This window comes from Pseudonaja textilis, chromosome 3 (assembly GCF_049901715.1).
Source record: "Pseudonaja textilis isolate UNSWEBS1 chromosome 3, rPseTex1.2, whole genome shotgun sequence".
Classification (NCBI taxonomy): domain Eukaryota; kingdom Metazoa; phylum Chordata; class Lepidosauria; order Squamata; family Elapidae; genus Pseudonaja; species Pseudonaja textilis.
In genome coordinates, this window is record NC_141992.1 from 113,106,063 (window position 1) to 113,120,198 (window position 14,136).

A 14,136-nucleotide genomic window follows, 5' to 3' on the forward strand; every position below is an offset into this window, starting at 1 on the left:
TTCCTTCATTGTGAACCAAACTAAAGAGAGAACAAAAGCTTAAAAGTAATAGAATTTCCATCTTTTCTATTCTTGAGTAAAAATTGGAACAAACAAAACTTACATTGATTTCTGAGGAGTTCTTCCTTCCCCTTGCCTGATCAACAGCAATTTTAGTACATTTAACAAAACAATATAAATGATAGGAAACAAAATAGTAAATAAAGTCTTTACCTGCTGTCGTTTCTCAAACTCCAGCTTGATGCGTGATTTGATGCAATTACAGGTATCCTGATATGTCTGCTGTAGAGCAAGTTCCATCAACTGTTTGTGATAGGCTCCAGCCAGATTCCCACAGATAAAAATGATGACATTTGCCAGAATCTACCAGGACAATAAGACAGATCAAGCTCTCACTCAGTTATCATTACCATAGTCTGTTTTACCTTTGGGTTTCACTGTTATAGGCTTTATTGGTCCCTACTTCCTCTCCATTAGGTTTACAAAACTGTATTTTGCATTTTAAGGTATGAATATTAGGAATATCATATTTTTACCTGGGGAATATTTACCTCATCCAAAAGTCAAAGCCTCCCTCTAACTCTGATGATTTATTATTTAGACAGCAATCTATCCTTATTATAAAATTGTAACTCCAAGAATTATTGAGATACTTCTAGAAATTATTTCCATTTTCTCCTATTAACAATGGGAGAACAACATTCCAGAAGATAATATCAAGGAATATTCAGGGATCCAGGAGAAGAACATTCTCTGCTGTAGCGCTGGCCCTTTGGAACATCCTGCCCTACAGGGTGAAATTTGCCCTCACCCTCCTACCCTTCTGCAAAGTCCCAAAGACCTGTCTCAGCCGGTTGGCCTGGGGGCCAATTGCAGAGTACATCACTGGAAATGCTTGCTGGACTGACTAGCTGACCCCACCTCCCCCTTGCGCTTCCTGCTCCCCCTCCACTGATCTTTTTAATTCCACATTATTGTACTTCCATTAATTATTTTTATCATTTTATTCATTTACTATTTACTTTTACATTTTAATCTCTTTTTTCCACTTTATTGTTGTAAGCTGCCAGAGTAATCCCATGGTGAGATGGGAGGCAAATCAAATTAACAAACAAATAAAATGCAGAAATCCATCTTGTAAAAGAATAATGATGTCTGGAGAATATGAAATCATGGTGATAATTATCAGCCATTTTCACAGTCCTATAAAGCAATGGAGGCTTGAATAGACTAGTCACAAATCATGAACATAGCCCTTGATATAATGTTGAAAAAAAAACAAATTGGAATAGTCTTTGTTAGATTCCCTTTTATATGATATTGGACTTAGGTGATAATGGAAGAAAAACAAATTGATAAGTAGATAACTTACTTTGCTACAGTAACATTTTCAGATGTTACATTTTACTTTTTAAAATTTAAACAAATAATGTTGCGTTAGCAATATATTGAAATTAACAGTATAATACAGAATAAGCAAAAGGTAACAAGCAGCAGGAATTTTATGTCACCTATATTTTACAATTCTGTTTCCAATTAAAGAAAATTGTAAGGTCATGTAACTGAACATGTTATATCCCACTAGATATCTTACTCCCAGATGATGGGGAATTGTTGATGAATATTTGTTTAGAGTTTCAAGCCAACTACCTAAACTTGTCATGCAGCACATATTTAACAAGCTGGGTCATCAAATAACAAAGGGAACGTCTTCAAGTCAAGATATATTATCTCTATTTCTTTTCTGTTCAAATATGTCCAATTATTAGGTCCTGCATGGACAAGTCCCTGCAGTTTTCTTGGCAAAGTTTTTCAGAAATGGTTTGTCATTGCCTCCTTCCTAGAGCTAAGAAAAAGTGACTAGCTCAAGATCATCCAGCTGGCTTTATGCCTAAGGCAGCACTAGAACTCAGAGTGTCCCATTTTCTAGGCTGATGCCATAACCAGGAGTGGGATTCCACCGGTTCCCTCCAGTTCTATAGAACCGGATGTTATGATTCTGCTCAGTTTGGAGAACCGGCAAATCATACCCCTGGTTGGCCCCGCCCCTTCCCCTCCCAGCCACTTGCCTCTGATGAGGCAGCAGATATATTGCTGGAGCTGCCGGGCTTTAAGCCTGCAGCAAAAATCCCTTTCTCTTCTCCCTCCCCCTCTCCTATTTGGAAGATATTGAGTTTTGCTGTTGCTGTCAATGTTCTCCATGCTTCCTAAATGAAGTAATGGAAAGTGGCTGGTGTGTGTGTGTGTGTGAATTTAAGCCACCTTCCTATAAAATCCATTCAGAAAACAAAGGAGCAGATATTGTTTAATTCTGCTTCAGCCCAGATTGCTGGGAGAGAAAGTAGTTTAAAAGTATTATTTAACTGACCAATCCATTGGCTTCCCTGCACTTCTTGTAACACAGAGTAGCTGCTTGCCTTTTAAAATCCACCACTGAAGCCCAAGAGTGCTGAATTTCAAAATAAAAGCCAAGGAGCTCAATGCTACAAGAAGTTCCAGGAAGCGTTGTTGAAGCTGAACTGGGCTTTCAAGCATTGTAAAGTAGCCTGGAGCAAGTATGCCTTGGGGGAGACTTTAATATCTTTAAAGCTGTGTCCTTGTGATGAAGGGGCAGTTTATATTTATATTTTATAGATTAATCCCCTGGTAGAAAATAGGTAACATGATCCATTTGAGGTCAATCCATGCATTTAGTGAGGAAGAGGAGGAGGCAATATTAAATCAGAGCCTTGGTACAAGAGGCAATCCAACAGAAGTGCCTTGATGGTTCTGTCCAAGCAGAGACAGGAGCGTGGTAAGTATGGGATCTTACTAAATCAATTCATACATAGATACAATGTTCAGTATCTCTAAAGTTGGTAATTCTTTCATGTTACTAACTTGGGAGTAATCAAATGATCAGGTCTCATGCTGCCTGGGGAATTCTGGGAATTGAAGTCCACAAGTTGCTAAGCTTGAAAAACATCAGAAATACAACTTCTTGTGAGCCTGGGTTATTTTCCTGCATTTGGGGAATAAGGAAATTATCCTATGTCCCTTTTGCAGAGATGCAGCTGAAATTTAGTTAGATGCTAATTGGAAGGTTAAAGCCGCAGATACAGATAGTCTTTGACTTACAACTACTTGTTTAGCCTCCGTTTAAAGTTACAACAGCACTGAAAAAAATTACTTATATTCCCCCCACCCGCAGAGAGAGAGAGACAGAGACAGAGACAGAGGGAGAGAGGGAAAGCAAGAGAAAAGAGAGAGAGAGAAGGGGGGGGGAGAGAGAAGACACACACACACACACACTGAAAGAGAAAGGGAAAGAGAGAGAGAGAGGGAAAGAGAGACAAGAGATGGAGAGGGGGGAGAGAGAGAGAAGACAGAGTGAGAAGACACACACATAGAGAGAGAGAGAGACAGGGAAGGAGGGAAAGAGAGATAAGAGACAGAGAGATGAGAGAGAGAGAGAAAGAAAGAAAAAGGGAGAAAGAAAAAGAGATGAGAAAGAGGGAGAAAGACAGAGAGAGAGATACCTGTTTAAAAGAAAATAGAAAAATGGCTCTTAGAGTGTTTAAGGTTGCAGACCCCAGGTTAGGCAAACATCATGGTCATTAAGTTAACCTTGTGGTCATTAAGCAAACACTGGTTGTTAAACAAGTCCATTTTCTCCAATAGGCATTTTTAACTGGAAACAGAAGGAATTGTTGGAAACTCGCAAAAAAAATAGAAAACCTCAGTCACAAGACTGTGTGGGATGTTGTGTAACTGATCATAAGTGTGTGTGTGCGCACACATGCATATGGCTGTCAAAACACCAAAAATAGGTCAAATAGCGTTAGGGAGGTCAGTTGTAAATTAGAACACTTGCTAAGCAACTGGCCATTAAGCGAGAACCACTTATATTTGGTTAGCTAGTCACATGCCACCAAGCCATGCCTACCCCAGTCACATGACCACCTAGCCACACCCACCCAGTCACATGACCAAATCATGCCCAGTCAGCAAGCCACACTCACCCAGTCACATGACCACCAAGCCACACCCACAAATTAGGCCATGCCCACAGAACCGGTTGTTAAGAAACTTGAATCCTACCCCTGGCCATAACTATGAGGGCTATCCACAAAATAGATTACGTTTTCGTCTGTAGCAAGAAGGGGCGGAGCTAGCACGGCCATCTTTGGTCTGTGCGTCCGCCACTCAGTCTGCATCTAGTCGTGCTAGTGGGAGGTTCATATCGTTGCCCGTTATTTCACAGCAAACGTTTGAAATGTGTGCTGCAATTGAAAATCCCGCAAGTTGTGAGGTGTGATCAGTGATAAGGTTTTTGTTGGCAAAAAACCATAAACCGATTGAAATTTTAATTGAAAAATTGAAAAACTAAGAAAAGCAATTCAGAGTAAGCATAGAGGAAAGTTAAGCTCAAAAATTTTGTTCCAAGCCAGGTCTTCATCCTCGGAAACAAGTGGTAGTCGCTTGGTGCAAGATCGGGGCTGTAGGGCGGATGAGGAAAAATCTCCCACTTGAAAGCATTCAGGACTTCTCGAGTGCGATTTGCTGTGTGTGGTCGGGCACTGTCATGCAAAAACAAAATTTTTGAGCTTAACTTTCCTCTACGCTTGTTCTGAATTGCTTTTCTTAGTTTTTCAATTTTTCAATTAAAATTTCAGTCGGTTTATGTTTTTTTGCCAACAAAAACCTTATCACTGATCACACCTCACAACTCGCGGGATTTTCAATTGCGGCACACATTTCAAACGTTTGCTGTGAAATAACGGGCAAAGATACGAATCTCCCACTAGCACGACTAGATGCAGATTGAGCAGCGGACGCACAGACCAAAGATGGCCACGCTAGCTCTGCCCCTTCTTGCTACAGATGAAAATGTAATCTATTTTGTGGATAGCCCTCGTATTACACAAAAATGGTTTTTTAAAATAAGGTCCATAACATTCCCATAATCTATTAATGGTTAGGGTTAGGATTGCGCCCCCCCCCCTTGAGAATAACCAATCTCTATGATAATCTAGAAAATTTGCCACTGAATTTGATGTCCAAAATAAAAATTGGATTTAGCTATATCATTTGCCCTGAATATGGCAAAGATGATTTTTTTTTACCTCACAAAATGCAGGTTTAGAAATCTCTTTCTTGCCTCATGACCTATATATCAGAGGTTTCTACTTCTTCAGCATTAGAACAGTTCATAGGAATTGTGAAAGACTCCTGCACATGCCTTAAATGCTACAAAACTCTAAAGGATAATGAAAATTCCATCAAATGTTCTCTATGTAACAAATACGCTCATCATGACTGCTTGGGATTACCCGAGCAAATGATTGAATACCTAGAATCATCCAATGAGTTTCCATATCTCTGCAAATCATGCAGACCCAAACTGGATCTGTTTGAAAGAGTTGATACCATAGAAACACGAATAACATCCCTTGACACCATAGTTGCATCCCTGGACGCCTTAAAAGAAAGATTATCCAACCTTGAAAAAAAAGACACAACGCAAAAACCTGAACATCTAATAGCTACAAACCACATCTCTACCCAACAACCACAACCCAATCCACAACCCAATCCACAAAAAAACATAAGCCAGGCAAATAATGATATCCCAATCCTCATCAGAGAAGATGTTGAGCGTGAACGGAAACGTCCAAATGCCAACTTATTTGGTTTAGAGGACATCAATGATAATGATGACATCACAACTGTCTGAAACATCATCAGTGATTATCAAGCTTCAACCATCTCCCCTGATGAAATACTTGACATTTCCCACATTGGCCGAGAGCTCAAAAACAGAGACGGCTCTGTGGCCCCACGCTTCTGCAGGGTCATTTGCAAAAATGAATCAAGCAAACGTAAATTCATTTACACTATAAATTCACTCGCCAAAACCAACACCAACCATAAGAACCTCCGTTGTCACCCTGACCTAACCATACAGTGATGTGCCCGCTCCTGTGTACACCACACTGAACTCAAAAAACGTCTAGACAATGGAGAGAAGGACCTGTACATTGACTACCATGCTGACTGTATCAAAAGTAAGTCACACAGCCCGCAACTCAGCTTTAACCTTCAACCACAACCCTACCACAACCAATCCATCATCACCCAAGACTAGGCACGCATGCCCCTAACTACCTCAATTCCAACTACTGCTGGCCTTAAATGCAAGCTACTCAATGCAAGAAGCCTTGCAAATAAAATACCTGAATTTCTCCTCTTACTAAATATGGCTAAATTCAACAATCATATTTGTCTGTGAAACATGGCTCAACGCATCTCTCCCCGATTCCATTACCACAGTAAGAGACTATCATGTTTACCGATCAGATCGTGAAATTCGTAGAGGAGGTGGTGTTGCTATCTTCTATAAAAAGTCCTTACATCTAAAAAACATCCAAGTTACCCAGGAGCTTGCTCTTCCTGAGACCATTATCTGTGAACTATCCTTAAATATCACATTTCGATTCTTACTATGTTACAGAGCACCTGATTATGACATCGAACATGTAAACAAGCTAAATACACTACTAACATGGGCAGCATCCTGCCCACACGCTTTTATCTTTCCTGGTGGCTTCAATCTACCTCATATTGACTGGACCCTAAATGAATGTACAACTGAACCCATACACGCAACCTTCTACAATGCTGTTACAAATCTGGGACTGGAACAACTAGCAACCAACAACACTAGACTAAACAACTGCCTCGATCTCATCTTCTGCAATAGTTTGAATTTAATTTACAGAATACAAATTAAAGAAACCTTTTCCAGCAGTGACCACAATATGATTGACTTTTGTCTCAACATACGCCCACACAAAAATCATCACAATGACATAATCCCCAATTATAACTTCAAAAAAGGCAACTATGATCTTATAGACAACGATCTCTCATCCCTTGATTGGCAATCTCTATTCACTGGATGCAATACTGTTGAAGACCATTACAACATATTTTTACTTGAAGTCAAAAGAGTCATCAAACTATATGTACCAACAACAACTCCCAAAACAAAACAAAACCAGATTACCCATAACAATAAGGAAACTTCAATCCAAAAAGAGATCACTCTGGCGGAAAAACAAATCTGGTCACATTGCCAATTTCAAAAGCCAATACAAAAATGTATGACACCAGATGAAGACTGAATGCACCAATTATCACATTAAACAAGAGGAAAACCTTCTATGCACCAGTTCCACCCCCGCTTTTTACAGTTTTGTAAACAACAAACTAAAAGACTCAAGGTCCATCCCACCCCTGATAGGACCTAATAGTAAAGACTGCAACGACGACACCATTAAAGCCAACATCTTTAACACATTCTTTGGCTTAGTATTTGTAATGGATCATGCCCGGTATTTCCTAGCCGAACCACAGACAACTACAATGATCTAATACATATTGATTTTACAGAAGACAATGTTGAAAAAGCACATTATGTGCCTAAGTATGGTGTATAAAATCATACATTTCAATGTCCTACCTGTCAATGAGTACTTCAGCTTCAATCATAACAACACAAGAGCACACAATAGATACAAACTCAAGGTTAACCGCACCAAACTTGATTGTAGGAAATATGACTTCAGCAACAGAGTGGTCAATGTCTGGAATACTCTACCTGACTCTCTGGTTTCTTGCCCAAATCCCAAAAACTTTAACCTTAGACTGTCTACTATTGACCTCACCCCTTTCCTAAGAGGTCTGTAGGGGCGTGCATAAGCGCACCAACGTACCTACAATCCCTGTCCTATTGTTTCTCTTATTTTTCTTATATGTACTCATTTCATGTATTCATAATTATGTATATACTTATACCTATTAACTTGTAAGCAATTGACAAATCAAACCAAATAAATAAATAAATAAATTTGTAGTTTTTTATCTCCACTGATCTCCTAATGCTGGTAGCATTTTTCAGCTTTTTTATTTCTCAAACCATACTGTCTCACTATTTCTTCTTAGTTCAAATCTTCAAATGAGTTGTCTTGTTTAGTTTTACAGCATCCTCATTTGCTGTTTCTTTTTATTTTATTTCCCTCCAAAGCAGCTGTCAGCTGATTGATGACACAGTTTGGGGATTTAGCTTTCAATTCTTTCTTAACTATTTTACTGGTCCTTAAGCCCACACAGTTTTATCTCTTTACGACATCTTCTGACTAGCCTTTAGTTAAATTATTGTGTCCTCAATAGTTGCCCCTCACTTGGCCAATACTTAAACTAAATGCTACCTTCTTACTGCTTCAGAAAAATTTAAACCAACATTAACAGTTAAAATTCTAGACAGGGTGAAATAACAACAAAAAACAAACACTGAAAAATCACAATCAGTATTCTAATGAGTGTAGATAACTAATTAACAATTATACTTGTTAAGCCTATATGCCACCAACTCCCATTACACTATTTCTACATAGCTTGAAAAAATTATCTAGTACCCCTGGATCTCTGAACTCATAGGGAGAACTGCTAGATGGCAGCTAGATTGATGGAGGTGGTCTTTTAGATGTAGCCTATAACTTTTATTGTCCTGAGACACTGTCATACAGAAACCTCCCATCTGCTTAGGTTGGTAACTGCTGGATCTTATAATATTCCTGCAAATAATTAGTGCTCCCTTTTCATTAGGTGAAGAGAGAAGATTGTTTCCTTAGGGAAAAATTCAGCAACGAAGTTGAGTGAAATTATAATTAGCTATGCTTCTACACAACCAATGCTAAGCATCTGTTAGAATTGCAATTCAAAGTTCTCTCCCTCCCTCTCCACTTTATCTGGTAAATCACTTAGCTAATTCTGAAATTTAGCTTTGAATACATTTCTATGTGAGTCATCTGATAAGGTGCATGATACAAAGCAGCATGACATTTAATTGAAGCTTTTAGGCTGGAAACCTATCTAAACTTATTTGGGAATAAGATCCATTCGAGATAACATGACCTGTTTCTGGGCAAATATTCTTAAGATTTCCTCTGCCTTTTTTGAGGTTCTAAGTTTTAAATTCTGTAGCCAAAACAGACATATTTGTACATCTAAGAATAACAGGGGTGTGTTAATCTGCCTCCTGCCAGTAATGAAATTGTTCAACCTTAAAATGCCATAGCAGATTTGAATTAGCCCAGATTGGCCGGGGGAGAATCACATTTTAATGTTCCCCATTGCAATTCTTTATAATAATGTATGTGTATTATGTGCCTGTCCTTCCTTTCCTCTCACATGACAAATTCTAAATTTAGCATTTGGGATGCTACATTTCAATTAGAGGTAAAAAACAGTAAAACATGACAGCTAGCCAGTCACATATGTGTGCACTGCGCACACACACACACACACACACACCAGAGGTGGTATTCAGCAAGTTCTGACCAGTTCTGGAGAACCAGTAGCAGAAATTTTGTGTAGTTCGGAGAACCGGCAAATACCACCTCTGACTGGAGATTTTGCAGTATCCTCCTCCTGCCACGCCCACCAAGCCACGCCCACAGAACCGGTAGTAAAAAAACCTGAATCCCACCACTGACACACATCTATACAACCTGCCATTTTATTCACTGGAGTCCATCCCATTGCCTTTAGGAAATCATATATGTTTATTTTCATTGCATTCTCCTGACTCCTTGGATAAGTCAAAAGCCTGGTCAGGACACTTTAAATTCTGATCAGAATAATAAACAGAACTAATAATACAGGCATACTAACATGGAGAGATGTTTTTTTTTAAAGAGGAAACATGTGCCTGTGCCCCCTGATATATTTAAAAACTAGATATTGTAGATAAATACTTAGATAAAATACTTTTCTCCAAGACATTTACTGACTGATTGGTAAGATTTGTATGGTTGCACAAGTCAAATATGATTCTGGGAGACATTAATAAAAGATCATAAATTATAAATGTAAAACAGAAAAACAACACATGGTATTAAAAACCCAACTAAAACAATAAAATGGCAATCAGAACTAAAAATACTATTACTCAATCAATAGAGATTTTATTCATCCTGTCCCAAAAACATGGAGAAAAAATTAGATTTTCTGAGGATGTGATTATCCTTCAATGCATGAGTATTCTCCTACAAATATGCATCTGTAATCAGATAATGAGAAATGATTTTACTATGTGGTCTCTGCCTATAATTTGTATGGGGTAGAAGGTCCAGAGAAGACTTTCCTGCTGTGCGTTGTTCATGACAAAACAAAATTATACACTCTCAATAAATTTTCTTATTCTTCCTTGTTCTTTCACTACCATGCATCATCCCCAACTCCAATTTGTCAAAACTTAGAAGATGCTTTCAAGTTCGTAGGACAAAAAACTACCTAGCCAGAAGCATCCCAAGTCTGAAGCTAATGAATGAGAAATCTGCACTCTGAGAGTGCTGGGCCAATATAAACACTCCAGTTACACAAAAAGAGAGTGACAATGTTTTCCCCACCATTTCTTAGCAGCTGTCTCTTCTGTTCTGGTTAATTTGGCACTCCCACAATTCTAGACTGAGGCAAGATAAATAATACATTTAGGGACATATCTACACAGCATGAGCTGAACTGCTGCTCATTAAACTCAACATGCATGTTGATGTTTGCTCAAGGAAAAAAACTATTTTGCCAAACAAAACACTCAAACCACTCATATCCATTTTAAATTTGGATAATGAGCACAGATTAAAAGGATCTCTTGTGGTACACAGGGGGGACTGAAGAAGGAAGTTTAAACAAGAAATTGATTTGGGAGGATTTTTGCATTAAAAGCAATGAAACACTTAGTTAATATTCTGGTTACAAATTACTTTTGAAAAAAACTGTCCTCCCTCCCTCCTTCAGTGTGTGTATGTGGTAGTGGCTTTGTATATATTAAAGAAAGATGGTCACACAAGATAATTTCTTCATAATGAATGGATGTCCCTATATTCATTGATTTTTTTTATATTATTGTGTCAAACTAGCCCTTGAGACTATGACTATGGACATAAAAGAAGCACTTCTGCATGTTAAATATACAGCACCTTAATATTCCATAATATGAAATTAGTGAATTGCAATTATTAATTCTAATTAGTGAATAGCAAGAAAAATAAGTAGTATATAATTAGGGACAGTTTTGTAGTACTAAATTCAACTCATTTTCTGCTCTATTGATTTTAACTACCAACAATAAAAACAATAGTTGTCTTTGGAAGTATGGTCTTCTAGGTAACTCCATCTTATTTTGTTTCACTATTATTCACTATTATGATGAAGCCAACATAATAGTGTGCTTTTAGATCATTGTGAGTTTAGATGAAAAATAGAAATGACCTCAAAGAGCGTTGTTCCTTTCTTCAGGCCTATTGAACATCCATAGGTCAGCACATAATCAGTTTTGGGCCCTAGAATATTGTATGCATGGTTCTGATGTAAATATGTTGGATTCTGATATAAATATGTTGGATTTAATGATGAAAGTAAAATAAATTTGAATTTAAGAAGATCTGCTCTCTTCCCTATTCTCAGTGACAGCCTTATAGATACACTAAAGCACAAAATCAACCCAGAGTGACTAAAGCCAGGGGTGGGATTCTTCCGGTTCTGACCAGTTCTATAGAACTGGTTGTTATGATTCTGTGCAGTTCGGAGAATCTTCAAGTCGTGCCCCTGGATGGCCCTGGCCCTCTCTGCCCATCCCTCCCCTTCCCACCCAGTCAGCCCTTATTGTGCATGCGTGACATCGCACACATGCCCAACATCACTGACTGCATTCTTCCCCACCCAGTAACTCCTTAAAGTATTTCCTTCCCCTCCCCCCGATTATCAGCTGTTCCGATGATCAGCTTTGCCGGGATCCTCCTCATTGTCTTACTGCTTCGCCCAAGGAGGCTTCCCTGAGGCACAGAAAGTCCAAAAATGGAGTTCTGTTTTTTGCCTTCCTGGGCCCAGGGAAGCCTTCTGGGAGCAAAGAATTCCCTGAGGCCCAGGAGGCAAAAAAACCGGGGGGGTTTGCTGAAAAAAAAAAAGCCACGCCCACAGAACCAGTTGTTAAAAATTTGAACCCCAACCCTGATTAAAGCTATACTTTATTAAGATTAGCTTTAGTAAATGTTTTCAAGGCTGATTAAGTTAGTCCTCTCCTTTTTTTTTTATATGAATCAAGGAGGTGTTTACATGAGCTACTTCCAAATGTTATCCTATTTCCCAAGATGTAAAGAATATTTCAGGCATCTTGCCAAGGTAATAGTTTTTGCGTTTTTCTGTTAAGGTTAGCTACCTTACTCTCTTAAATTATCCTAGGATTACTCTGCCATTTTAGAAGAAAATTACTTTTGGGGAAAAATCCTTCACAAATGGTGCTTATTTGTGTGGGAGAAGGTATAAGCATGTCCCCCATCATATATATTAACAGATAACAGATAATCAGAGTTGGAAGGGACCTTATAGGTCATCTAGTCCAACCCCCTGCCCAAGCGGGAGACCCTACACCATTTCTGACAAATGGCAGTCCAATCTCTTCTTGAAAGTCTCAACTGATGGTGCTCCCACAAATTCTGAGGGCAAGCTGTTCCATTGGTTGATTGTTCTCACTGTCAGAAAGTTTCTTCTTATTTCCAGGTTAAATCTCTCCTTGTTCAGTTTCCATCCATTATTCCTTGTCTGGCCTACAAGTGCTTTAGAAAATAGCTTGACTCCTTCCTCTCTGTGGCAGCCCCTCAAATATTGGAAGACTGCTATCATGTCTCCCCTGGGTTCTTCTCTTCACTAGACTAGCCATGCCCAGTTCCTGTAACTGTTCTTCATGTTTTAGTCTCTAGTCTCCTAATCATCCTAGTTTGCTCTTCTCTGTATTTTTTCTAGAGTTTCAACATCTTTTTTATAATGTGAACAAAACTGGACGCAGTACTCTTGGTATGGTCTTACTAAGACTATATACAGTGATATTAGTACCTCACTTGATCTTGATTGTATCCCCCTGTTAATGCAATTTAGGATTGCATTAGCTTTTTTGGCTGCTGCTGCACACCGTTGGTTCATATTTAGCTGGTTGTCCACTAAGACTCCAAGAGCCCTCTCACAGTTACTGCTACTGAGCCTGGTTTCACCCAGTCTATATGTGTACTTTTGGTTTTTCTTGCCCAAGTGTAGGACTTTACTTTTCTCTACACTGAATTTCATTTTGTTAGATATTGTGTGAACATGATGTGTGTGATCATACCATTTGGTTCAGAAACATTAAATTATTCAATCTAAAAAAATGAATGTTATAAGTGAAGATTCCTGAATATATTTTGCTTCACGTGATAATGAATTACAGATAGCAGATTTAGTGATGATTAAAATTAGGCCTTTTAAAAGCAGAAGGACAACTATGAGTTTCCTTTTAAAAAACACTCTAAATTAAAACATGAACGTTGTGAGACCTTTGTTTGCTCATTGACTTGAACTTTCCATAGTCAGTGCAATGATAACAACATATGGAAAACTTCACACAATCTACCAGCTTGCTGTGTCATTTTCATATTATGTTCACTGAAGAACAGGACTGTCTCAGGGATTGAGAACATAGCTGGTACACAGTTCCTCATTTAACAGAAAAATGAAGTTAAGCACAAAATGTTTCCCCTTATAAAGTTCTTAAATAAAAAAACATGGCCATTTAACAAAATGTATTGGTTTTGCGTTGGCAAATTATCTTTTTTATCACTTTGTCTGGAAAGTGACAAATGCACAAAAACATTGAATAGCTTAGTGTTTTAGGGAAAACAGGAGTGTTTATGGGAAAACAGATTCTCAGTCTTTTTAAAAAGTGAACTCATGCTAAATTAGATAATAGAAATTTTAACTTCTTTGGAAACTAGTGCTTTATTCTGTCTTGATTATATCGATGCCTCAATATCACACATCTTTGAAACACAGATACATTTCAGCACAAGCTAAAGTGTTCTAAGCTATAACTTTCTTCTGTACATCTCTGAATTAATTGTCTTTATGGTAGGACCGCACTTGGCATGAAAGTGAACATTAATTTCCCCCCTAGCTCCAAAGCCCTTTCATTTGTTTGCTACCCAAATTGACTGTTGGTTTAATGCCATTTTGTTTTCATATTGACTTTTACTATCAAGGGAAAAACAATGTGATTTGTTCTCA

The 14,136-nt window shown here is 38.3% G+C and overlaps 1 protein-coding gene across 3 annotated transcripts in view; it reads right to left on the minus strand.

The window, feature by feature from the left end:
• The window catches only part of ADCY2 (adenylate cyclase 2), a 155,569-nt gene that overhangs the window by 87,460 nt on the left and 53,973 nt on the right, over nucleotides 1–14,136 (minus strand). For all 3 annotated transcript variants that reach the window (XM_087930653.1, XM_087930655.1, XM_026700998.2), the window contains exon 4: nucleotides 214–363. In XM_087930653.1, coding sequence (XP_087786779.1) covers nucleotides 214–363 — 150 coding nt within the window. The remainder of the gene's footprint in view (nucleotides 1–213; nucleotides 364–14,136) is intronic.